This window comes from Apis florea, unplaced genomic scaffold, assembly GCF_048593485.1.
Source record: "Apis florea isolate Af1SG1 unplaced genomic scaffold, ASM4859348v1 contig_3794_pilon, whole genome shotgun sequence".
NCBI lineage: Eukaryota > Metazoa > Arthropoda > Insecta > Hymenoptera > Apidae > Apis > Apis florea.
The window spans coordinates 936,360-964,331 of NW_028256857.1; the positions used below are offsets into that span (position 1 = coordinate 936,360).

General features: G+C 18.9%; 1 protein-coding gene across 1 annotated transcript; it reads right to left on the minus strand.

Moving 5' to 3' along the window:
* Positions 1 to 978: 978 nt before the first annotated feature.
* On the minus strand, positions 979 to 27,645 carry LOC100863408 (alpha1,4-N-acetylgalactosaminyltransferase 1-like). The gene is made up of 5 exons (XM_012486643.3): positions 27,056 to 27,645; positions 24,138 to 24,355; positions 5,085 to 5,475; positions 3,055 to 3,265; positions 979 to 1,575 (listed from the first exon to the last, which is right to left on the minus strand). Exons 2-5 carry the CDS (start codon positions 24,322 to 24,324, stop codon positions 1,306 to 1,308), a joined length of 1,059 nt encoding a protein of 352 aa, XP_012342097.2. The 5' UTR covers positions 24,325 to 24,355; positions 27,056 to 27,645; the 3' UTR covers positions 979 to 1,305.
* Between the last annotated feature and the right edge of the window lie 327 nt (positions 27,646 to 27,972).

A 27,972-nucleotide genomic window follows, 5' to 3' on the forward strand; every position in this document is an offset into this window, starting at 1 on the left:
TTTATGAAATCGGCTATTTCATATGCAATACAATATAATAAAACATATATCATTACATTAAAATTAAAAGTAAAATTGAGAATAAAATTATTGATAAATCTTATAATTCCAAAATTTATACACTTTGATTATTACTATAAAGAGTATATACTCTCGTTCGTAAGTATTGGATTATTCATTCCTAATCCTTATCAATCTTTGAACTGATAATAGTCGTAAAAAAAATAATCTTCTTAGAATAATTTTAAAATTGAACTCTCTTTTTGTATCTTTAAGTTATTATCTATCCTATCTATCTAAGTCATTTTGAATAAAAAGTGTGTTATTAAAATACAAGTATGAAATACAATTCAATATTAGAATAGAGAATTTAGTATATTATTCAACATAGAATAATATGGCGAGAAAAAATCGTATACCAATCGTAATCGTAATCCAATATCTTTTAAGAGAAGCTGTTGTAAAGAGAATTTTTAAATTCATGATAATTTTAATTGTATACAAATTTTTTTTAACATTTACATATCATTTTTTCAGTTTTCTTAGAAAAAATTATTTTCATTTTTTTTACTCACTTGCTACTGAAATAGTTTTCAAGAGAATGTAATTTCTGAACATAAATAGAAAGTTCAATCTTTAAAATTATTTAGCGAAGTTATAACAATTCAAGGATTGATAATTCAATAAAATATTTAAATATTTATGAATAAATGTATATACTGCAAACTTCACAGTTTTTTTTATAAGCAACATGATTTTAAATAGATACTTGATAAAATTTCTTTAAATGTTATACATCCTCAGAATTCTTTGTAATTCACAAATAACGTTATAATTGCACCAACAATAAATATTTTTGATGCAACAATAAATACTTTTGGCGAAGTTTTCATCTCAATTTAAAAACTGTAGCTATATCATATATCTATCTTACATTTATATTATAAATACATAACATATATACATGTATTGTACATATTTGTTTTCATTTTTTTTTTTTTCACTAACTTTCGTCTTTAATATTGTCATAATTGTCTGTTCTTCATCAAACTTTATATACACGTGTTCATTTAAATTTGTTCATAATTTTTATTTATTAATATTATATAGAAAAATACAAGCATATGTATTGGATATTTATATAAATTAATCTATATCATTAAAAAAAATTTCCTAAAATATTGTAGAAAGCATAGTTTGTTATCGTAAAAAAGATATGCATTCATTGAGTAATGCAAGAGATGATATGATTGTGTTCTCTTATTCTAAGTTTCTTTTTTATTTATTAAATTCACTGATAATTCTTTAAAATACTTTCCCGCAATTGTTAAAAATCTTTGGACAATGTTTTCTCGCGATATTCACATACGGTACATCACTATTTACGTCCACTTTTTCAGCGCTGCTTAATTTGTTCCACACATGAATTGCCATCGCTTTTTCTAACATCTTCATCGTTGCATTCTTGTTCTTTGTCTGAAAGTATACTTTCCAATTGTCGTAATGGATTGGATAAAAAGCCGAAGGAGGAAAAACTTTAAAACCTTGACATCGACTCGTGGACATGTTCTGAATCTGTGCAAAAGAAAAATGATTTTTATTATATATATATTATATATTAATTTATTATTTATTATTATATATATTATATATTAATATATTATATAGATATAAATATTAATTTTTATCTTTATTGTTTCATTATCAACTGAATTATAATAAATATTTAAAAAATACAAAAGATTCAGGATCGAAATTTTTCAGTTTAGTTTATTCAATAGAAATATTGATTCTTATTTGTATATAATTCACTCATTTTATTTTGTTTTATCTTTCTTATTTTATATTAGATTGGTTTTTTCACTAATGATGCTCTTTCTTCCAAATGAGTTTTTTGTATTAATATAAGATTAAATATAATACAATTTGAATCATATTTGTGATTTTTTTTATGAACTAATAAATATAATTCAAATCTATGGATATAACATTTTATCTTATTTTAATTAAAGAAATTTATAAAAATTTTATTAAAGAAAAACCAAAGAAAATTTTAAAATTATATTAATATTATTTCATGGATATTTGAACTTGAATTAGATTGCAGCTCAAAACTTCCGTGATAATGAATCTTTTGCAATTATGCTGAATTTTGATTTTATAGTTATAAAATATTGAATGTATTTCATTTTTTATTTTATTATAGTTTTTCGGTATTTTTTTAAATATTCTTATTGTTTTTATCATTTTTGTTATTTCATATTGTTTAATATTTTTTTTTAATTTTCGTTTTGGTTTTGTTAATGAATTATTAACGAAAAACACTGAATAATCAAAAATGTATAAATTTATCAATTTATCACTGCAGCGGTAAAGTTGAGTATATAGTTGATGAATTGACAGTCTCAATATATGTTTGCCTTCATTGCTTTATTTGTTTGTTAAAATCCATTTGCCTAATACTATTGCTATAGCGCGATAAGTTTATGTAAATTTTTTTGTGATTGATCAATGTTTTCCACTAATTGATTAACAAAGCCGAAACAAAAAAAATATTGTTTAAAAGCATCTTAAAAATCACTGATTAAGTCTTTTTTGTCTGTTAATTTCTGATACCCTGTACAATATTTTAGTTGTTCTATATATTTACAAAATAATAAAAAATTATTCAAAAATTAAAATTAATAAATATCAATTTTTATTTAATGTCAGAATTAGATTTTCTGATCATATAAATAATTTATATAATTTATTTTTATGTATTTTAAAAAATAATTAATAACTTATATTGTAACTATTATATTTTCTTCATTATTATATTTCTTAATAAAATTTTTAATAAAATAATAAAAATCATATTTTGTTTTAATTGTCAAGGAATATTGTATTAATTATTATATTAAAAAAATGTATTGTACGTATTCTATACTTTTACATTATAATTATTGTATGCAATCTATTTCATGTAATATCGATAAGAATTTATTTAAAATAATATGAAAATAATTCATTTTTTCAAAGAATGATAAGTAATAATTTTTTAATCTTACTTACATTTTTTGTTGAACAAAATTTTTGTAATGTTCTAGTAATTACACCAGGACCATTATTACCCCAGATATCGCCTCGAAAATTTGCTCGTATATCGCGAATACAAGCATCGGCCATTCGTCGACCTAGCGTTGAAAAATCAAATCCTATTACACCTGCAGCTACATACTTCCAATCTTCAGCACCGGCGAAATTTGTTAAATGTTCAATGGATCTATCAAGAAGTAAAAAAACAAATTATTTGATTATATATTTATAAATTTTATAATTTATCAGAGATTTTTTTAATTCTATTATATTTTTATTATACATATATAAATTACGTAATATAAAGAATAGTATTAAAATTTTATTGAGATGTGTATTATAATGAATATTTTTTTACATAAACGAATGTAGAATAAATTAAATAGCTAATAAATATAGTGATCTTAAAGCCAAATATAGCATTTATCTAATTCAAAATGTAATAAAAAAGATTGTATATTGAAAAGTAAACTGTACGTTATGAATAAAAATCATATCAAAAATTTTATTTTTTTTATTTTTGATTTTCATCGTATTTTGACTTATCATTTATAAAATTCTTTATAGATATCTGTAGTCAAACATCTTTGTTAAAATAAATAAAATCATAATTTTATGATGTACTATGAGATTAGATAAATAGATTATATATAAAATTAAAATAGAATTCCAAAAACCTCTGCTAGCCACAATTTAGAAGAATAGTAGAGAAAGAAAATGAAATATAAAATTTTAATTTTGAATATTTATTAGTTTATATGATATTAATGAAAAATTTTATTTAAAATTGTACATTATATATTATGAATTATATATTAAATTATTATAATGTAATTATATTATTATAATTATAATATTTATTATTATTATTATTATATAAATTATATATTATATTATATATTATAAAGAAATGTATAAAAAATTATACATTAAATTCTACCTATGTAGACATGATTAATATAATTTGACTTTGAGAAAAATATCAAATGTATTTGTATTTATAAGATATTCTATGTAAAATATTCAATTGTTTCCATAAAAATTCGCAAATATTAGATTTTATAGGGATCGTTTTTCTACTTACATTATTTTTATGTATTTTTTAATTACAATATTCAATATATTAATAATTACATATTTCTGTATATACAGTTTGTCAATGTATAATATCGAAATTTTAATATTTCAAAAACTAATAAATAATCGAAGCTAAAATTTTAGATCTGATCTATTCCTTTTTCCCTTTTCAAATTTCGCATTAATTGCAAATCAAGAATTAATCTTATACTCAAATATTTTATAATACTTTTGAAACTATAATCAAATGTTAATTTAGATAATATTCATCATGAGTTATTAATTTTTTGTATATACAGTGTATTATTTTAATTATAAAATATATTTCTCTTCTATTTATTTGATTGCAATTATTTTATAAAATACAAATATATAATGTAATTAAAAAATAAAATATAAAACATTGTAAAACAAATCTAACTTTTCTTATATTTTCATATAATGAAAATATATTTAAAAATTAATATAATTCATATAAGAATAAGAATTCATATAAGAATCTTTATTATAAGTTATCTATTTTCCACAATCTCTAATCACAGAATATTAATGTAAATAAAATTCTGACATTAGAATATTGATTCTAGAGGACAAAAGAAATGAAAAATTGATATAAAAATTGATTGAGACTTATTTAATAAAATATTAAATAATTGAAATTTGTATTAAATTAAAATTGCGAAGATGCAGCTTTATCTCCGTCATATCGTTATATCATACGTTATATCATTTTGTCTCCATCTTGTTTTATTTAATACAAACTTAAATTGCTCATAATTTAATAAATAAGTTTCATCAAAATTTTTGTAAATCAACTTTTTTTGTGTTTATTTTAATTTTTAGAATCGATCTTTCAAAAATAACTTACGAATATATTAACATTTTGTATATTTTTTTCAAATAATAAATTGCAATTAAAATGCACTTACGTAATAACAACAACATCCAGATCCAAATATATTCCTCCGTATTTCCAAAGTGTTAGATACCTCAGAATATCAGACATATGATTTCTTGGCCATCGACTTCTTTTCAGTATATCACTTTTGTACCATAGATCCAAAGGTGTGTCCTTTATATAATTTTCGGGTTTGATATACCTGATGTGAATGTTTGGATAAGTTTGTAACTGTTCAAACATTTCTTTGGACTGTATGGAAATCTTTGAAGGAGAAACGAATAATAGATATACGTTCATATTTGGATTCATTTTTGCGGCGGATTCGACGGCGCATGCTTGCCGAGCGTTTAACACCAAACCGTTTTCATCAAAACAGGATGTCTCGTGGAAAAAGATATTTCTGTCCGTGTTTGGTTTATCTATTTTTAATTGGAATAAAAAGAATACATTTATTTATAATTACGATTTTTTTAAATTTTAAATGAAACAGAAATTTAATATTTTTAAAATAATATTACAGTCAGAAAAATAATTTGACAAAAAAATTTTTGATAGAAAAATATTTTAATTAACATTCTAAACATTTTATGCGAATTTTATATATATTCTTATTATATATATATTCTTATTTCTATATATTCTTATATATATATATATATATATATATATATATGTATTATATATAAATATATATATATTTTATCTTATTCTAAAATTAATATTTATATATCTATGAATATTAATATATATATCTAAATTATATGAATATTTATATATAATACATGTAACTTACACACACACACGCATATATATATATATATATATGTGTGTATTTCATGTATATGATATATATATATATAATATATACATATAATATACATACATACATTTTTTTTAAATAGAAAAATGGAATATCTTATGAAATATAAAAAAAAAAAAATATAGAGACAAAAATTTGGATGAATTTTCGTGGTATAAAAATTTGTCTATTATAGTAGAATAGACAATAAAACAAATCAATTTTTTTTAAATAAAATTCGATATTTTTTTTATCTATAACATAATAATTTACTGAAATGAATTAATCTATATAATAATTAATATTTTTTAATAAGATATTTATCAGAGTTTCAATTTATTCGATCAATATTCGAGTTTACTTGGAAATATTATTTTAGTTTCCAAATTCATAAAATGTTCAAATTTATTACATTTAAGTTTAAGTATTAACTATTAAGTATTCAAGTATTTGGAAGTTTTTTTTTTTATTTTCTGAAACATAAAGAATTTCGCTAGTCAAAGTTCAAATTCACTTATAAGATATTTTACTTCTAATTCTACCGATTAGATTGCATATTATACACATTTAAATTACATTTATTTTCTGAAACATAAAGAATTTCGCTGGTCAAAGTTCAAATTCACTTTTAAAATATTCTATTTCTAATTCTACCGATTAGATTGCATATTATACACATTTAAATTACAAACATATGTATACGAAACAGATATAATGTTAAAAAATAAAAAAAAATGGAATAGATCGAGAGAATCAAGAATGAAATAAAATAAAATGTGCATTCTTAATGATGCGATAATATACATGTTGAAGGACAAATAGTACAAAAAATTGATATTTAATTTTTAATAAATAGTGATAAATGAAAACGAAAATTCATTATTATAATTTATTTTTAACATTTCTTATATTCTTGATATTACTTTCATATGAAAAATATTTAATCAAGAATAAAAGTTAATTTATGAGTATAGTCGTTAAAATATTTGTTATTAAAATATTGTTGCCTTTGAAAGATTTTTAGATAATAGATTTCAACTTTAAATATTAAAACAAACATAAAAGTTATGCAAAAATGTCAGTTGAAATTTTATTAAGTTATAATTAAATTATAAATATTTATATAAATTACCTATAAACATAGCAACAGAAGTTGATATAAAAATCTATTTCACATTTTAAATAATATATTATAATTAAGTAGATATTTTGCTGTAGATATTTGCATTTTTAATTGGATTTTGCTGTTATGTTTGCATTGTTATTGCATTTTGTATATTTCTGTATATGTAAATTTTTCGTAAACTTTTGTAAATCCATAGAATTTAACCAGCAAAAATAAATATTTCAAATATTTAATAACTTACTGTTTGGCTTAAATAGTGTTTTAAATAGGATGCTAAGATTTCTGGAAATTTTTTATTTTAATCAAACCATAATAAAATAAATAAAATATTTCTTTTTAACAATTTCAAACATAAAATAAAATATTTTATTTTAATAATTTGATATGAAATAAAATATTTTAATTTTAAAATATTAAATCATTTCACAATAGTTTTTTCGATTTATTCTCATAAAATCTAAGAGTTTCTAAATATTTCTAAAAAAATTAATGAAAACAAATAATGCTAAAAAATTAAATTTTTGCAGAAAAACTATGCTATCAATTTTATCACGATTTCGATATATAATATATAAAAGAATATTAAGAAATTACTTATTACAGCTATTTCATAATCATACTCATAATCAAATTAATCATTAAATATAATGAATGCGAATCGTTATTCTCAATATTAATATTTAAAATAAAAGAAATGAATTGAAATAAATAAAATATTATAAGATGAAATATTTTCCAAATATTTTTAATATTATTCTTCGAATAGAATAATATTTTTAAATGCTATTTTATAAAACTTATTATATCAAAATATAAAATATTTTATTTTCAAAATTATAATTTAAAATAAATAGAATTATTTAAAATAATATTTTATTCAACTTTGTATTTCCAAACGTATCTTCTTTGTCAATAATTGTTGCAGGATCATAAGTAATTTCCTTAAATTTGATCAAACGAATTGAATTTTTTACAGAAGTTAGGATTAGTTAACTATATTGAAGATTAGTTTACTATAAAGCTAATTTTTAACAACTAATAGTAAAATTAATTTTTAACAACTTTTTTATCTGAATAAAAATTATGAATGAAAACGAAAAAGATATATTTAAAGATATATATAGATTATATATTAATTACATATATATATTGGAAATTTTATCGAAATCAATTAATTTTGTTATGAATTAAACAATTAAAAACGGTGAAAAATTGCAGTTTTTCAACGCTTTCGTAATAAATATAAAAATTTTTACGTTTTTCGATGAAATTTCCATCAAAATTGATAAGTAAAAATATAACTTTACCAATTAGAATAAAATAATTTTCTTAAAATTGAACTAAATGATTTAAATTTTTTTACTTTTTTTATTTGAATCTTTTTTTTTATTTATAATGAAAATTTGAAACATACATTTTGTAAATTTATGTCAGCGTATGTATTATACATATATATAGCGTAATTTATAAAATATATGTTTCAAATAATATCTAAATTTCTATTAAATTTCTAAATATACACGATTATAAATGAAAAATTAAAATTTCAGTTCCAGGATTTGATAATTAAGCGATAGCTAACGTATTCGATAATATGAATATAAATACTTAAGTAAAGAGTATATGAAAAATAAGACTTGTAACTCTTATAACGTGATTTTACAGCTCTGGATTTTTGATAGAAATTTGTTAAAAAAAATTTACCGCAAAAATTTGACATTCAGCGTTAAATTTTTTTATATTACATTGGATAGCTACAAGGAACAAAAATATCAAAGAATATACATATCACAAATAAATTTTTCTTGAAAAATGATTTTGAAGTTTTGTAAATAATTTTGTCTAATATATTTATACTCATAGAGAGATATAATTGTTTAAAATTTAATTAGATATTAGCTAATGAAAAATGAATTTGATGAATAAAAAAGACGACTGTATTCGAGAGAAATATCAATTTGATTTTCAATATATATTAATAATTTAGTATTTAGAAATTAATATTTCATTCTAACATATTAGAGATCAGATGGATCTCATAATAAAAGGTCGTTGCTGTTCATCTGTTTATTTATTAATGGACATATAATCATCATTCCTGCTGTTTATTTATTAATGGACAGTAATTCAAATAGGAATAAATCGTAAGAATAAATCGTATATTCATATATATCTAATTATACAATCACACAGTTTGACAAGATTTCTGTCTATGGATTATGAAAAATGAAACGCAACTTTTTAAATGCATGCTTTTTAAAATATGTGGTATTTCTAAAATGAAAAGAATATCAAGATTTGAATTTAACATTTCGCTTTCAATGTTTGTCAAGAATTATACTATCGGCTTCATTTTTTTTTATTTAAGTGAACTTCGATAATTCATAGTAACTCATATATAACACAATTATATCTCAATCAACTAATTCGAAAAATACGATAAACAAAATGTATTTATGTCTTCGTTCAAATGCGAAAGTATTAGATTTATTTTTTCAAGAAGCAATGATAGACCGTTTCTACAGTCTGTTGTAAAGTATTCGATGAAATATGAAAATTTATATGAATTTTTTGTTGGAAATATGATAATTATTTACTTTATATTTCACAATTATATATACAAAATATTGTCAAAACGACAATAATGTTAAATGTTAAAATCATTTTTCAAGAGAATGATTTCTTTAAGACTTTTGTTCCTTGTGTATTATATATAATGTACAATATACAAATAATAATAAAAAAATTTAATCTTGATTTTAAAATCTAGGTTAATTTTGCGACAAATTTTTTAATACATCTCCATCATCCATCCAGTGCTGTAGCATCACGTAATAATTATAATATTATTTTTCGTATATTTCCTATTCTATGGTATTTGACGAATATATCATGAACTTTTCCAAAAAATATGGAAAAAATTTTTTTCACATATTTCTTTTTGCATATATGTTCAATACAAGAATTATTATTTAATATCCATTGTCATTTTGGATTTCGTTGCATTTTTCATCGTTTTAACTGTTTTTTGTAAAATAAATAAAAAAAATATACGCCATTCAAGGAACCCATTTCAATTTTTCATGCCTTTAATTATATTAAACAAAAAATATAACAATTAATTGTACATTGCTATAATTACGAACAATTTATGTTTCCATTAGATGAAGTGACAAAACTCATTGAAAATGAAAAATGTTCATTATCATTTATCCAAAAAATGTTAGAATATTCGTAAATTGGAAATTCTAAAATAATTTTAAGCAATATTTTCAAAAACTTTTGAAAATGTGTTGAATATTATAGTTTATTTATTGTTCGTATATAATTCGGTATAATTTTTTATTAATAAAAAAATATTTATTATATTCAACATATCCAAAATTTTTTCTTTGACATATGAATTTGATCGTACTCGATCTATAGCACATAGCTAATGCTATTCAAGGTTACACACTTCATGATTGACCAATGTTTTTTTGTTAATAATTCATTAACAAAGTGTAAAATTTTTGCAAAAAAAAATATTTTTTGAAATTATTTCAAGAATCTTCAGTTAACGGATATTCCCACATTTTTATGAAATCCTGTATAAAACTCCTCAATAAAAAATTTATAATACGATATATTTAAAGCATTTTAAAGGTGTAATTTATCATACTAAAATATAATATAAAAGAAAAATATTTCATATAAAAAAAAATATTTTATCTAATTCATGATCCATTTAGCTATCTATTCTCAACCTTATCTATTTTTCATTATTTTGCTACTATTACTTTATAATAGATTTTGCGGCGATTCGAATAAGATTTTAATAAAAAATTAAACATATTAAAACACATGTTGTATACCTTTATTAGATGTTGTATATTTTATCAGCTTTATTAAATTTAAAATTAAAGTTCATTCCTTTTTTCAATTTTTCCAAATTTCATATCAATTAAAAGCATATTTTTTGGAAGTACAATATGTCGATGATCGAAGTTGACAAAAATATGTACATTTATTATTTCAATTTATTTTTCTTATTTACGTGTTATTATTTTTGAGACGATTTTGGCCGAAATTAAAACCGAGCAATGATTATATAGGAAAAAGTTCAAAATTTTGTCATAATTAAAAATATTTAAATTTCTATAAAATATTATATTTATAAATTTATAAAATACGTTCTTATTTGGAATAATTATCAAAAGATTGTTATTATTACATAGAATCAGTTTATATGCATTTATATTAAAAAAAGTTAAATGCGATCCCATACTTACATATTGCCGCAGAAATATATATATGTATATATAATTCTATGTAATAATAATCTTTTTGACACACACACACACACACACACACACACACACACACACACACACACACACACACATATGGAAAATTTTACAATAATAATTTTCTCTTGCTAATATTTTGAAATGCATAAAAAAAAAAATATTAAAAATCTTGAATATATATATCTAAAATATATCTCTATAATATATCTAAAAATCATCAAAATCGATAAGAAAATAGAATTTTTTAGAATAGAATTACTAAAAAATTCAACTTGTTTGGTCAATAAAAAAGTTATCTAGTTTAAAAGATAATACTATTTTTAGAGCTATTGTAAAATAACAGATAATAGTACTAATTTGTTCTTGAGACTCGACATATAAGTCGATAGCCAATAGCTATACTCACAATAATTGGATAAATGTTTTGTTTATTGCCTCGTATTGTTGTGAAAATTATATTTATTTGAAAAAAAACTAAGATCTATTCAATGAAACAAATATAATAATATAATAATTCAATAATAGAAATAACAAATGCAGTGATAGATGTATGAGCAAGACAAGGTTAGAAAATAAAAAGATATTTTTGTGAATAATAATTTTTCTATACGTTTTTTACTTATAATTTTGGTATACACACTTTTTCATTTAAAATGAAGATTATTTGTAAAAAAAAAAAGCACGGAATAATGGTACCATGCTTTAATAATGACATAATTTGCATTTGAAGATCGAGTGGCAATTAATTAATAACTATATCCGTAGTAATCTATTATATTTTATTTATTTTTTGTTATGTTATCTATTATCTGTCCGAATTAGATTAATTCTAAATTAATATCAAATGAAAAAGAAGTCTGTTAAGTTCCTTATTTCTTTAAAATGTTTCAATTTACATGTTTCTTCAAACATATAAACTTTAAACACTAATTGATTTTATTATATTAATTCCAATTATATCGCTTCCATTGATTATATACGATCGGTTTATTTTTATATATAAATCACGATTTATGAATGTGAAAAAAGAAATTAAGAAATAAAATAATATCTATAATGCAATTATATTTACTAAAGAAAAACATGTTTCAGATTGCATTGTAAATCAAAGTAATAAAGTTGATAATAATTTAATTATTAAGGAATCAATCATATTAAGTATAAATATTGTAAAATATTAATTGTAAAATATTATAAAACTAGATTTAACTTATAAAAATAGATTATCTATCTATACATTATATCAGAGATAATTAGATTTACCTGACATTTACCTGATAGAGGAAAAATAAATAAATAATGAAAATTATTTTAATTAAAATTGTATTGTTTTTTTCATATTAATAAATATTTATACATATCTTTAAAAAGAATCTCGAAAATTTATTCTAATAAAATAGCCATTTAATTTAAAGTCGGTTTCAATAAATCAGAGTTAAACATTAAATTTAAAAAAGTAACTAATAAAAATTTTGAATAAAATTGTTTTAATAGCTTTGAATATTTAATTATTAAAATAATTGAAATAACTTTATTCTTAACTTCAATTGTTAAAATTTTATGCATCTTTCCAACAATGTTATAAGATAAATAATATCTTAAATAAATTGATAAGATTTAGTGACATTACAGTTTATATCAATGATGTTTTGCTTGCAACAAAAACATTAAAATATTACCTATATGTTTTAAATTTCTTTATTTATTTTTACATGTTTTTTGATAATTTTTTATGTTTTTAACAAAATATCTTAAAACAACTGCGAATAATAAGACATTTTTTTTTAATTTTACATTGAATTTTATTGAATTAATTTTCTTATTCAAGTTATAAAAAGATATTTTTTTGTATTATAAAATTTTATTATTAGGGGAAATTAAGAATAAAGGAAAATAAAATTATTATTATATATTTGATGTATTGAAACATACATTCAGAATTAATTAATAGTAAATATTTTGATTGACTAAAGAAGAATTGATTTATTTAAAATAAATTTTTCGTTTATGCATAAGAAATAAAATCGAATTATGAATAGATAAATATAAATTTCTCTTTACAAAGATTATAAATTTAAGATATTCTATTATCTTCTAGAAAAAAGTGACGAAAAAAAGGGATATGTATTGAAAGGAACTTATAAATTTTTTGAAGATGGAAAATTTGCCCAAACGATTTTTTTGTTCTATAATATAGTTCTATTCATGCATATGCATTTGCATCCAGTTTTAAATCATTATCCTATCAAACATAGTAATACGTGATTAAATGTTTTCGATTTCAAAAGTAAAATTTTTAATAATTTCTTGAAATGTTTTATGAAGTGTTGTTATTAGTTTAATTAATTTCTTTTTTACGACATTTGATCAATTTATTTAAGATAATATTATGAATTATCTAAAGTTTTTCGTTTAATAATAAATATTGATTAGATTTTCAATTTATTTGTTAAATTTATAAAATAGATGCTCTTTTCATAAATTTTGGAAAACCTTTTCCAAAATTTCACTAATTCTAAATATGCACTTATTTTATGTAAGAAACTTTTTTTTAAAATATTTTTCTTCATATTTTTTAATTTAAATGTGTAATCTGAAAAACGTGAATGAAATTGTGTTAATATAAATGAAATATAAGAAATGAAATATGAAAAAAAAGTTCAATAAGATTAACTGCTAAATTTTTTAATTATAATACATAATCTAATATAATATAAATTATATTTAGCTAAATTTTAATTATTTTTATTAAGCAGATTAAAGATTCAACTATTATCTTATTTATTTATGAACCAAATATAATAAAAATTATTTGCTATAGATGAATCTTGATCTTTCAAATTATTTAAAAAATGTGATAAAAATTCTATGAAAATTATCTAAATTAGTTATTATATCAGTATGCTATATATTTGAAAAAATAGTAAAAAAAAGCCAGTTCGAATTAATTCAAGAGTTTTTTAAAAAGTTCTTTTTTTATTATACTATTCTTTTCATAAATGTCCGTTCCAGTACAACCAATTTATAAAAAATAGAAAATATTTTTAACTTTTTTAAAAAACGAAAAAAAAACAAATATAAAAGAGGGTTAATAATAGTATGACTATAGTTAAATAATTGGCTCTTTCGATCTATTAAAAATAAAAAAAAGAAGTAAAATAGTCTTTTAATTTTTTTATATCTTGTTTGAAACAAAAATGTCTCTTTAATTCCTTTCATCTCTCTTCTACTATTTAAGATACTTAATCAACGTAAAAAATATAAGTCCAGCAATAAATGATAACAATGTGATTTTAATTATACAATACTCAAAATTGTTCTTAAAATAAGTATATTTATATTTTTGGAAATTTGTTATGGAGATTTGTTGATAAAAATTATTGCAAAAATTAATCTTAAATTTAAAATTAAATTTTCTTTCACAATCGTAATAATCACGATTATAATAAATTGTATTATCATATAAAATATTAAAAATATAGGAACATTCGTATAAACTCATTCCTAAGATAAAGTTTCAAGCATTTTCATTGAATATAACTCATTAAAAAGACTAAAATTATGAAAAGAATCATTAGTTTTCTTTAAAAATAATAAAAGAATTTTACGATTATTAATTATGTATAATATTTAATCTTATAATTTGATTGATTTTTCATGCATACTAATCCTATAATTATGACATATAATCTTATTATTATAACTTAATATTCTGTTTTCTATTCTTATTAAGTAAAATATGATGTCAATATCAAATATATTAAAAAAATAGCAAAATATATAGAATATTAAAATGTGATACTATTGAAAATTTTAACTGTATTTAATCCAGCATTTCAATCAATATTTCTTATTCCAATATATGAGAAAACATTATGACAAAAAGATTTCGAATTTTTTTTTCTATTAAATCGTTATATAAATTTACATCTTCAGTTTTTTACTTATTGTATGAATTAATAATAATTAATTAAACTTATAATAATTAAACTTGTATCCAATATTTTTATATTTATTTTAGTTTCCAGAATTAAAAAAATTCTAAATAATACCAAAAATATATTAACATTCTACAACAATTCAAGTTCAATTCAAGTTATCACACTTGATTTAATATATTTATTATTAATTCTCAATAATTATTACTCACAATGAAAAATGTTTCATATGAAAATTAAATGATGTTGAGAAGAACACGTTATGATAGATATTACTAGTTTTTTCATGAATAAACTATAAAAATTAAAATTATGTATAAAAATTACTCATGAACTTAATTTTATTTAACTTTATTTTTTTAAATGGAATTATATATTTTTATTTTACTACATTAATTAATGCAATTCGATATTCTTCATATAAAAATATTCACTTATATATGCCTAAAAATTATTAATTTAGAAGATATTTTAATTTGAATTTTATAAAATTTATTGTATGAATATCGTCTGTTTGTCTTTTATGTCTCCTTTGTCTTTTATACTTGTCAATATAAATTTTATAAAATTTAAATTAAAATAATTTTATTTTTGCTAAATTATAATAATTTTTAGGTATACATAAGTTTTGTATAGAATATTAAATTATAAAGAATATCAAATTTCATCAATTAACATATTAAAAAATAATTTCATTTAAAAAAAAATTATTCTTTATATTATTTTTATTTATCTAATCATAAAAGAATTAATAACATCAGAATATATTTTTGAAATTTTTATTAATTTTTTTTTTTTTTCGTTACAATAATACTGAGAAAATCAAAATATTAAAATGAGATGATATATGCTATATAGGATCTTTCTATATAGGAAAAGAAATTCTTTTGTTTTAATAGGAAATGATTAAATACAATAAATTATATAGTATAAAACGTCTCTTATTCTCTATAAAAAAATATTATAAATATTTTTTGTATTTTAACAAATACAATATTTATTCGAAAAAGATTAATTGCATAAAATTAAAACGAATCGCGAAAAAATTTATTAGAATTAAAATTAAATTTAATCTGTAAAGTATTAAAAAAAAAAAAGTATTTTATTGATTAATAGTAATTGTATCAAACAGGTTTAGAATGATAGTAATAGAATGACAATAATAATTAAGTTTAATATTTTCATTAATTAATAAATTTAAAAGTTAATAATTTGAAAATTTATAGTTTCTAAAAACAAAAATATTTTTTTTAAGAAAATAAATTAAATAATAAAAAAAACGCTTTTCATAAATAAAAAAATTATGCAAATAGTTAAAAATTATATAATATTAAGAACTTTCTATTCTATTTTAATTGCTATTTTCCTAAAACAAATGAGTATATGAGAGAAGGCATGTCAATAAGATATTGAAATTAATAGCGAAAATTCTAAATGGAACTGAATATTTAATATCTTAGTATGAATATTTAATTCAAAATAGATTTTATTGAATATTATCTTAATATTAAAATACATTATATAAAATAAGTTTTTTATTCAACTAATCTTTTATTTAGTGTGGACTTATTTTGTCTAAAGTGGTTGATAAAGTTTATTACGCTCATTGTAGTATGAGATTACCTCTAATAATTATGGTATATTATGGTAATATTTCAACAATTATCTCATTAATTGTGACATTTTTTTAAAAATCTTAGTGCAATTGAAGTTAACAATTCAGCTGATACTTGTAATAAAATGAAGAAAATAGAATCACATTATAAGAATATTTTAACCATATTTTAATAAAAAATAATTTTTATTATATTTTTAAGCATTTTTATTCATAAAGTAAATTAATAAAAAGAGATCTATTTCATATTAGAATTGTATGAAATATACAAATGTTAATATATTTGTGGAACATCATTAAAAATTCGAACATCTTAAAAATTTATAGAAACAAATGTAAAAGTTGAATTAATTGAAGCTATTTATCAAATTATAAACAATTAAAATTTGTTATATATAAGATAGTAGCGCGTCGTACCGGAAATATGTGATTTGTTTTATCTAACTAACACAAATTTAAATTGCTTAATAATAATTTCAATAATAACAATAAATAATAAGAAAATAAATTTCAATTGGTATTATATATTAGATATTACTAAAAATAAATGCAAAACTATTGTTGTTTTGTATTTATTTTAATTTTTAATTATCCCAAAATTATTCTAGAAATATTTTAATATGTATATTTCGTTACCTATTGGTTGTTTTTATTTCATTAAAAAAATTTTAATTGAATTATATGTAATTGTTATATGTGTAAATGTTATATGTGAAAGCATTTATCAAATGGCTGTTTAATTTTTTATATCTGTTCTTTTATAAAATATCAAGATTACATTTAATTTTTTCAAGGTCGTTTTTTTTTTACTATTATTTTATAGCTTAATTTAAAGATTTTATAAAATAATTTTAAACCGATCTTGAACTTTAAAATGAAACAAAATATTAAATATAATACAATTTACATGTTAGAAGTTTCTCTATTATGAACATTATGGACGAAAATTATAATATATTTTAATTAATTATAATTATATATATAAATAGAATTAATATCACAAAATAGGTAAAGTTTAGAGATATATTATATATGTTGTAGAAAATTTCATTAAGTATTGCTCGTGTAGTTGTTTTTAAAAACATTTATAATAAATGTTATTTTCCCAAAGAATTTTTTACAAATGATATATATATATATATATATATATACAAGATATTCCTGAGAAGTCGATCGACAAAACTCAATTAATGAATAAATTAAGCAACTTTTTCTTTTGTGAAAATTTTCATTTCGAATTAACGAGTTATTAACAAAAAGCATATAAAGTGCGCAATAATATGCTATTACATCATACTGTCAAGTCATTTGAACAAACAAGTCAAAACAATATGTATTAATGCTAATTATTTTATTCATTGCTCATAAATAAAATATAACTCGATATAACTTTTGCAATAATAATTCATACTTTGATTTGTTTACTTTGAAACAGATAATGTACAATGTATCAAAATTTAAAAATAAAAATTAAATTTTGGTTTTTTATTATTTATCTATTTTAATATATTATAATAATATACTTTTTATAAATAATCAATAAAAATACAGTTACAAATAATAAATTTATTATTTTATTTTATATTATATTTATAGGATATAAATATTATTAATTAATTGTTTTATAATATACACAAAATATAAGTATATAATAATGTAAATATATAATGTTATAAATAATATTTATAATAATAATATTATAATATATATTATAATAATTAATTATAATTAATTTTTACTACATCTCATTATATTGTTATTATAGTTATTATTTACATTATTTCTATTATTACTTCTATTATTTACTTGCATAGAATTCGGTAGAATTTTGTAATTGCAGAAAAGCTTGAATGTAACTTCAGTTTTTTTTCTTCGAAAATTATTATAGCAAAAATATATTTGTTTATATAGATTGTGAAAAGAAAATCCTGAATAAAAATGAAGTTATTTTGAAGAATATTTTTTAAATTAAATAGTTAAATAGTTAATAACCTTAAAAGTATCAAAAGAAATTAAAATTTATTAATTTATTAATTTCAAAAAATTGGAAAGAAAAAATAAAAACTTATTAAAAGAAAGAATATTTATTTTCAATATTTTTTATTTTACTAAATTATAAACATATTTCATGAAAATAATAAAAAAATTTTCATTTCTATAAAACAATTCATTACTTCATCACTTAAAAAATAAATTTCAATTGAAATTTCTGACTTGCAAGTAATATATCCAGATATAATTGATATTCGATTCATTGTTTTAAAAATACTTCTAATTTTATTAATAAATATCCAAGAAATTATGAAATTTTTATGTGCTACCATAAAACTTGATTTTTTGATTTTTATCTTATAGTTAATGTACTGGCGTCAAGCGCAAGCGCTTTGTGATTAGTTAATATTTTTTGTTAATAATTCGTTAACAAAGTCGAAGTGAAAATTTTTGCGAAAAAGAAAGTTGCTTGAAATTATTTCAGGAATCACCAATTAAACTTTGTCAATATTTGAGACATTATATTTATATTATTTTGTATTATTCTGAAAAATCTTTTCATGTATTTATATGCATGGATTTGAAGAGCAAAATTTGAAAAATACACAAATTTGTTTATTTTTAATTAAAATTTTATTTTCTTATTGAATGTTTTAGATTTTTTATAATTTATCTGCATATTATTATTTAAGTTACAAGTTACATAGATTAGATCTTTATATGAAATAGATTACAATTAACGTGAAATAAAATAGTCAAATAATTTGATGAATCTTTATAAAAAAAATTGGTTCTTTCGAATATTTTTTAAATAAAAATATTTTAAAAAAATCGAATGGTGAAAGTTTTAAAAAAATTGAACTTTGACTCTTGAATATAAATAGAACGCTTTGTATCTAAATAACATGTATAAAATTTTATAAATGATAAAATATCATTAAAATATATTAATATCATCTAATCTATTTCAATAATCTAATCTGAAAAAATGAAATTTATAAAAATTATGGAACAACTAAATATATATACATAATAAAATTTATGATTCGTTAAATTAACTCTATTGATTGACTAGGATTTTAATATTTAAAATAGCTAGACAAGTGCCACTATGATACATAATTGATATTGTATGGTTAGTCTATCTATAGGCACTTTTAACGTTTAAATCGCATATAATTTATAAAATAACTTTAACCGACATTTTTGCATTTCAATTTTTATGTTTATTTCAATCTCTAAAAGTAATTAAAGTGTTCTATAAATATTATAATAATCTATAAATAGCAGTCATGCAAAATTCAACTGATTGATATTGTCGAATTTGACTTAACTATTTCAGACCATTCTTATTTTATATCTGTTCTATATCAAATCCATATTATAATAGATAAAATGATAAAATTATAAAGATTATTAAATTTTTACTAATAAATATTGTCATTTTATAACTAAGAAGTATAGAATTTCATTTGAAAAAATTAATTCAACTCTCATTCTCCTATTACACTTTCAATAAAAAAATTGTTAAAACTACATAATTTCACAATTTATAATGTTCAAATCATTTTTTTAAATAGCTTCAATTTTTGCTTTTAGTTACATAAAATTCATTATATATCTTGAAAAATCTTCGACTTAGATATTTATAGATGCTTATATTATAAATGTTAAATTGATAAGAGCATAATACTAATTTAATAACTTAAAGCAATAATAGTTAAAATATTAAAGATAGTAATGTTTATTGAAACGTCTGATAAAAGTTTTGAATGTATGAAATATTTTCATTTGTAGATTTTGAGATACGCATTTATTTTATTATACCACAAAACAAATTTAAAAATTATTTTTGTTCTAATTTTAATTAATTTTTATTTTATATTAATATGCAATTATTTCAATGCATTTGTCAATTTATTCAAAGTTGACATCATACAAATTTATCGTTCAAGATATCATTCTAAGTCAAGGAAAATTTCAAAAGTATTTGAAAAGTAAAATATATATCGACATTAAATAATAGATTTACATTAATTTTGGATTGCTTGCTGAATACAAACAATTCAAAAATAACAAAAATTCATAAATTATTTGAAATTCAAAAAATTATTTGAAACTTGAAAAAATATTTCAAATCAACTAAATAATAAATTTCTAAAGTAGTTTTGATTAATAGAATTTCATATTTTTTGAATTTATCTTATTTAACTAATTTGATCAAATGTGCACAAATATAATCAACTGTAAATTTGATAAACAATAAATGCAATTAAAATACAAATATAATATTAATTGATGTAGATTCGTATAAGCGCATAAAATAAAAAAATAATTAAATTACAAAGAATTAATTTGTTTTCAAAACGGAAATTTCAATGAAATTAGCAATTTGTGATTTTGTTGTACAGAATTTAATTCGAATATTTTGTTATGTCTCTTATCATATTACTCATATTCATATTACTTACGACATAATAAAAAATCAAAGAAAAAAGCATTACTTGAAAAAAAAATATTATGATAGGCAAATTTTTCTCAATATCATATTTTTTAAAATTTGAAGAATGTCAAATCTTTTTTAAATGAAACTATATATTTTTATTATTGTTTTTTTTATTATGATGATTGAAAACCTATTATAATAATCTTCAAATGAGTTTAAATATTTATCACAATTAGATAATTTATTTTCACACTAAGTCTGTTCGAAATAATATAAACTTATATTTATAAATATATTTATTTAAATGATTCATGAAATTGTCCTTTTTGTAATTCGTACATTGATATTATGATACGTATAATTCTTATTATTTCTCAAAATTAGATAAAATTAGATAAATATCAATGTAATTTAATAAGAATTAAAAAAAAAAGTTAGTAAATTATTTTAAATATTTGTTAAAATAAATTTATATTTATTAATATTTCTACTATAATTATTTCTTTCAAGTCATCGAATTTGCTAATAACATTTATTTATCGATACATTAAAATCACTGATATTTTTAAACTTGGACTTTAATCTATAGAAGATTTATCACTTACTTGATTAATATTTTTATGTTTGATTTCTATATATACTTATTTATAATAATAGCTTAATTTGTATAGAATAGATGAAATGAATTCATCAAAAGGAAATCAAAATTCTAATCAAATTGAATTTTTCTCCTCCAATCGCGATAAACATTTTTATTGTAGTTTTGTATTCAATAAGTCAAAAAATAGGAATAATTTATATTATTCGGTACGAGAGAAAAGACTAATAACTATAAATGCAGAAATACAGAAATAAGTATATAATTCATAACTACGATGCTTTAAATCATAATCATGCATCGGAACAGTTAAGATATGAAATCATAAAATGTTATAATAAACGGAAATTTCTTATCTAATAATAAAGCTGGCAAATTTGTTATGAATATAATTACAGAAACTGAAAAATCTATTCAAATATATTTTCCCAGAAATACTTTAAAACAATACTGAATATTATTTCAAAGAAAAAAAAATAAGCATAAAGTATTCAAAAAATATTAATAATTTTAATTTATCAAATAAATTATCGAAAATCTTAAATGGAAAATTCTTTGTAGAGATTATAAGAAAGTAAACAAGAAATATAATATTATTTTTGACGAATATGATAAACTAAAAATTTTAGGAAAAATTTGATTAATGGAAAGTTAATAATATATTTAAATTAATTTCTAACTTTTATAAACAATTATAAATCATATATGATAATATTGAACAGAAAAATTAAATTCTTCTTTTAGTATATGCACTTTTGTCATCGAAATGATAGAAAATTTACGAATTATTATATATTAAAATTTCTTAATATATAAATAGCTTCTGAATTAGGCATTGTGTTAAAATCATAATTTGTTATTATGAATTTTAGAAAAATTGTCGTAAATGCAGTCAAATTTCATCGACAAAAATAAAAAATTATTTTTTCATTTATGTTAAAAATTATATAGAAAAATTGTAAGCAATTATTTATTAAAAAATAGATTTAGTAAAAAAAATATAAAACCTATATAAAATATTCAATTCACATTTAATGATTTAAAAAATTTACTTTCTTTTAAAGCTAATATCATTATAAAATGATTTAATAAATATATATAAAATGATTTAATATATATATAAATGGCAGCATTAAACGTAATGCAACATTAATGATTCAACCTTCACTATTTTTATCGAAAATAGTCGGCCTATGATAATGATTCGTGTAATTTTCCATATTAAAATTCTAAAAAAGCTTGGCACTGATGTTGATAATATAATCGCAATAATGTTTTTTATTATTCAAAATTGAAATTTAAAAAGAGCTGAAGATGTTCTTAAAAAATTATCATTATCACAATGAAAAAAGAAAAAAAAGAAGATCGTGTACAAGAAAATAGGATTCAATGAATAATATAAAATAAAATTAGATGTACACGGAAATGAATTTTATAAAAGTATTACTACATAATATATTTTTATAATACAAGTTATATTATATTTATATTATTATATTGTATATAATATGTATATAATATATTAATCGATAAAGTTATGATAACTTTTATAATTTGCTTCATTATTTTTTTTTAATAAAAATGATAATTTTATGAAAATGAATATGTAGATAAAAACACGTTTACTAATAATAATTAATAATATATATAAAATAATTGTCGATAAAAGATGATCAAAAGTTCGATGAAATAAATATCAATGAAATGACTGTCGATGATTTTATATCGATAAATAAATAAATATTGTCGGAAAATTTGATATCAATGAAATCGTATTAATAAAAATGTTGTCAATGAAATAATTGTAATAATAATTAATAATTAATAATTTAAAAATAACTCAATTATTTTATTAGCTATTTCATTATTTGTATTGATTGGTCAATTTCTATGAATTTTTTATATTCAAAATTATGTTAATATCATAGTATTATATCATTGAATTCATTTTAATTTTATCTATTACAATATTATGTAATTATATTTATAATATTATAATATTATATAAAAATATATAATTCTATTTAAAAAACTTATATAATCTTCATATTATATTATAAACAATAAGCAAAATGTAACACAAACGACACAATTAGAAGTATAAAATATAATCAAAATAATTTACTTTTATTATTCCACCAAGAATCACTATTTAATATATGTGTGTATGTGTGTGTGTACAAAATTTTGAAAGATCCGTAATGTATGATAAGTGGATCATTTTAATGTTAAAAAATGATTATGTCTAAATAATATTAGTTATATTTCATAAACATACCTAATTTAGGATCAAAATCCAAAAGACTGTCTGGCATATTCGGTTGATTGTAACACGAAATATCATCCCAAACAACGATGTTCATCAATGGTGAAACGTGTTGTTGAATAAAATCATTGTCAGTAGAAATCATCAAGATGAAGAATATGACAGCGCAGAAAAAGCAAAGGACCAATCTCTTCTTCATTTTCCTTGAATGACTGTCGATTCCAACAGTCCTACCAGTTATAATTGTATCAAAATTCAAATCTCGATCTTCTCAAATGTATATATTTTTTTATATTTTTAAATACTATATTAATATTAAATATAAAAAAATTTCTTATAATCATATTTTTAATTCTTTATTGAATTAAAAATATGCTATTTTATCGCATTATATTTATATATGGTTTTATACAAATTATCTTAACGTGTATAAGTTATATGTATAGGATAAATTCTAAAATTTTAAATAATAAGATCTTATTTATAATCTAATTAGTTTTATATAATCGAATTTCTGTTGTTTTATAATGTAAAAATTTTTTAATCATATCGAAATCTAATATATAAAACAATTGAATGAATCTTGTAAGTGTTTTATGAAATTTTTCATTAAAATGATGATCAAATTATGAAGAATTAAAAAAGCGATATCAAAATTGAAAATCGGATCTTCGCAAATATTTGATTTTTGAAAACAATTCTTCGATTTTAAAAAGTTGTTTGATGTTACTCTAATATTTTGCGGCTATCAAAAAATTTATGGAATTGGGCATATTATTTAATCGTAAAAATTCTATTTGTTCCATTTTTTTTTGTAAAATTTATTGGAATATATTGATTATAATATCATTTAAACAATGAGTGAACTATGATGATACTTATTGTGATATGAATTCTTAGAAAAAATTTAATTTTATATGATGCTTATGTCGCATATAAATTGATCTTTATTCTTATTGATGTATAGAATGGATAGTAATTTTACAAAATTTATTTATAATACATATTTACTGTTGATTCAAAAAATTTTCAAAAAATTGATTCAAAAAGTTTTATTTATAATACACATTCGCTATTATCTTATAATATTTAATTTATTGTACTTTGAACATGAATTTGTATATTTTAAATAATCTTTATTGTGAAATAAGTAGAAATGTATATATCCATCCTATATTATATGATTTTGAATTCAATTCTAATACGATAATAAACAATGAAAATTGTCTTTAAAAACTGTCTTTATTATTTTGTTTTTTATTTTCGACTTAATTTAACATTAACATTAATTTAATAATTTAATAAATTCATTAATTTTTATAATGGGATATATATTTTAATTTTAAGTTAAATTTTATAGTTAATTAATTAAAATTAATTAAATTTAATAATTATTATTAAATTTTATCCAAAATTAAATAATTTAGTTATTATTTTTTAACATTAATCTATTAAGATAAATTAATTTATAAATTAAATTTAATCGTTATTGCTGACATTAAATTTATCTTTATTAATTTTAATCTTCGAATTTAATTAATTTTTAATATATTTTTAATATCATATTTTTTTACAAATTATTAATATAATTAATTTTTAAATTTTAATAAAATTTTATTTTTATTTAATAATCTTTTATATATATTATTTATTTATTTAATTTTAAAATTAAAATTTAAATTCTATATCTTTTAAAACTTGCTCGAAATTTCAAATAAGCATTAAATAATATGTATTTAATTTATTTAATCTTATTTTTTTATAGCATTTATATAATTGATTAACTATAACATAAGTGTTTCAAAAACTTGATATAGATGATGTAATATAAATAATGAATATGTAATATAAATAATGTTTTCTTCTTGTTTTTCAAATTCCTATAATTCAAAGATAAAAATATCCATATATTTCATCCTGTAAATCATAATCTATTAATTAAAGAAGATAATATGAAAATTGGATATGTATGATGATATCTTATATTTATTATACGAACAAGATATTTATATCAATTATTGTATTCCTAACTTATTTTTTTCTATTCATAATTAACATAATCAAATTATTGATAACAAATAAATAAATAAATTGTATTTATTAAATTATTTATTAATTTTTTATCTATTATTTATTTATTTTAATTAAAAATATAACACATTTTTTTTTAATTCTGAAAGCAATATTTCAAATTTCTAATATTCGATTTGGCATAATTTTTATGTAAAGTTAAGAAGTTTAGAAATAATTCAGTAAACAGAATTTAAGAAATATCACGAAATTTATTGTTTTAGTAAATAAAAACTTTATTATATCTATAAAAAAATTTATTATAAAAAATAAATAATAAAAAAATAATTCATTTAGAAATAAATATAATATTTCTTTTTTTTTTAAATAATTCAATATTAAAGTCAATTTTAAATTTGTTTCTTTTATTATGCTATGCCAAATGTAGTCAAATTTTTAATATGTTAATTACTATCGCAAAAAATCTTTTAGTAAGACATAACCTTATTTTGTAACAAACAAACAATATAGAACAGTATCTAATATAGTGCACAGTATTCAGTTTTTTATATATATTTAGTATTCAATTTTTATATGTACAATATATATTCAATAAAAGAGTACAATAATTAAAACATAGCAATTGGTTTTTCGTCTTTTAAAAACAATATTTTTAAAACTCATTTGCTTTGTTTTCATAATAATTTTTTTTTATTTTCATTGTTATTTGAGGTTATTTTAATATTTTATTTGCAAACACTACTAATAAGAAAAATATGAAATACTTTGAATACATTGGAAAGTAAAAATAAAATATAAAAGTTTTTATTTATTTAAAAGATACAATAATGGATATAAATACTTTATGACATATATAATAAAGTAATAATACAAATTCGAATCGAAGTAAACGTACGTACGATTTGCATATTATATGAAGTTACACGTCAACGTTCATAGTAAGGGTGGTCCATACTGCGCACCCATCGGTTCCTGTCCTTTTTTCGTATCAGTCTGTCTCATGGAATCGATAAACTGGAGGGCGATTCCGTTATTCCGTACGGGTATATTTTGTACGAAATGTAACATCGTAAATATTATTGTATTGAACAAATTGTTCTTTTCTCACAAACACTACCGATTTTAACTAAATCTATTCTTGATATAATTTTTATTGATACTCATCCTATTCAATTGTTTGCACTAACATCACTGTCAATCATTATCCTTTTCTAAACTCATCCGAAAAATCTTCTATTAAATATTTTCCTTTTATTTTGTTTTGTAACTTGATCGAAAGATAATTATTTTTATATTCATTAATATATTGGATATGATCATGAAACACTTGAAACACTCGAAATGAAAGTAATTTATATAAGATGAATGATATATTGTTGTTTAAGATTTTATTTAAGATTTTTTAACGTTATTCACGGAACTGTATACATTTTCGCTCGTCACTGCATGCATACGTCTATCTTTATACGCAGCCGAACAGGGTAGTCTTGCGCATGCGTATTATATAATTAAAGTTAGATATGTAATGCCTCATAAATATCTTACTTAAAAATATTAACAGATTTATTGTTTGCGAATAATTATAAATAACTTTTTAAAATTGTCGTATGGCTTATAATTTTTTATGTTTTTGTTCAAGTAGCAGTAAGATAATTCATGTTTCAAAAATGTCCAAGAAATTGCCGCAAAGTTTAAATGATTTTCAAATGTTTTATTATATTATAAATTAAAATATTTAATATCTTGAAAAACAATTTGATATTAACCAAGCATTAATATAAGAATTGCGAAAATGATATTATTATGATATCTTTAC

Excerpts from the sequence above, each read along its gene's own strand:
- LOC100863408 (XM_012486643.3), bottom strand. The coding sequence starts at position 24,324 with ATGAAGAAGAGATTGGTCCTTTGCTTTTTCTGCGCTGTCATATTCTTC. Across the intron at positions 3,266-5,084 it reads CTGGATGTTGTTGTTATTAC|ATCCATTGAACATTTAACAA; the intron begins GTAAGTGCATTT and ends ACTTCTTGATAG. Across the intron at positions 1,576-3,054 it reads AATTTTGTTCAACAAAAAAT|ATTCAGAACATGTCCACGAG; the intron begins GTAAGTAAGATT and ends TCTTTTGCACAG.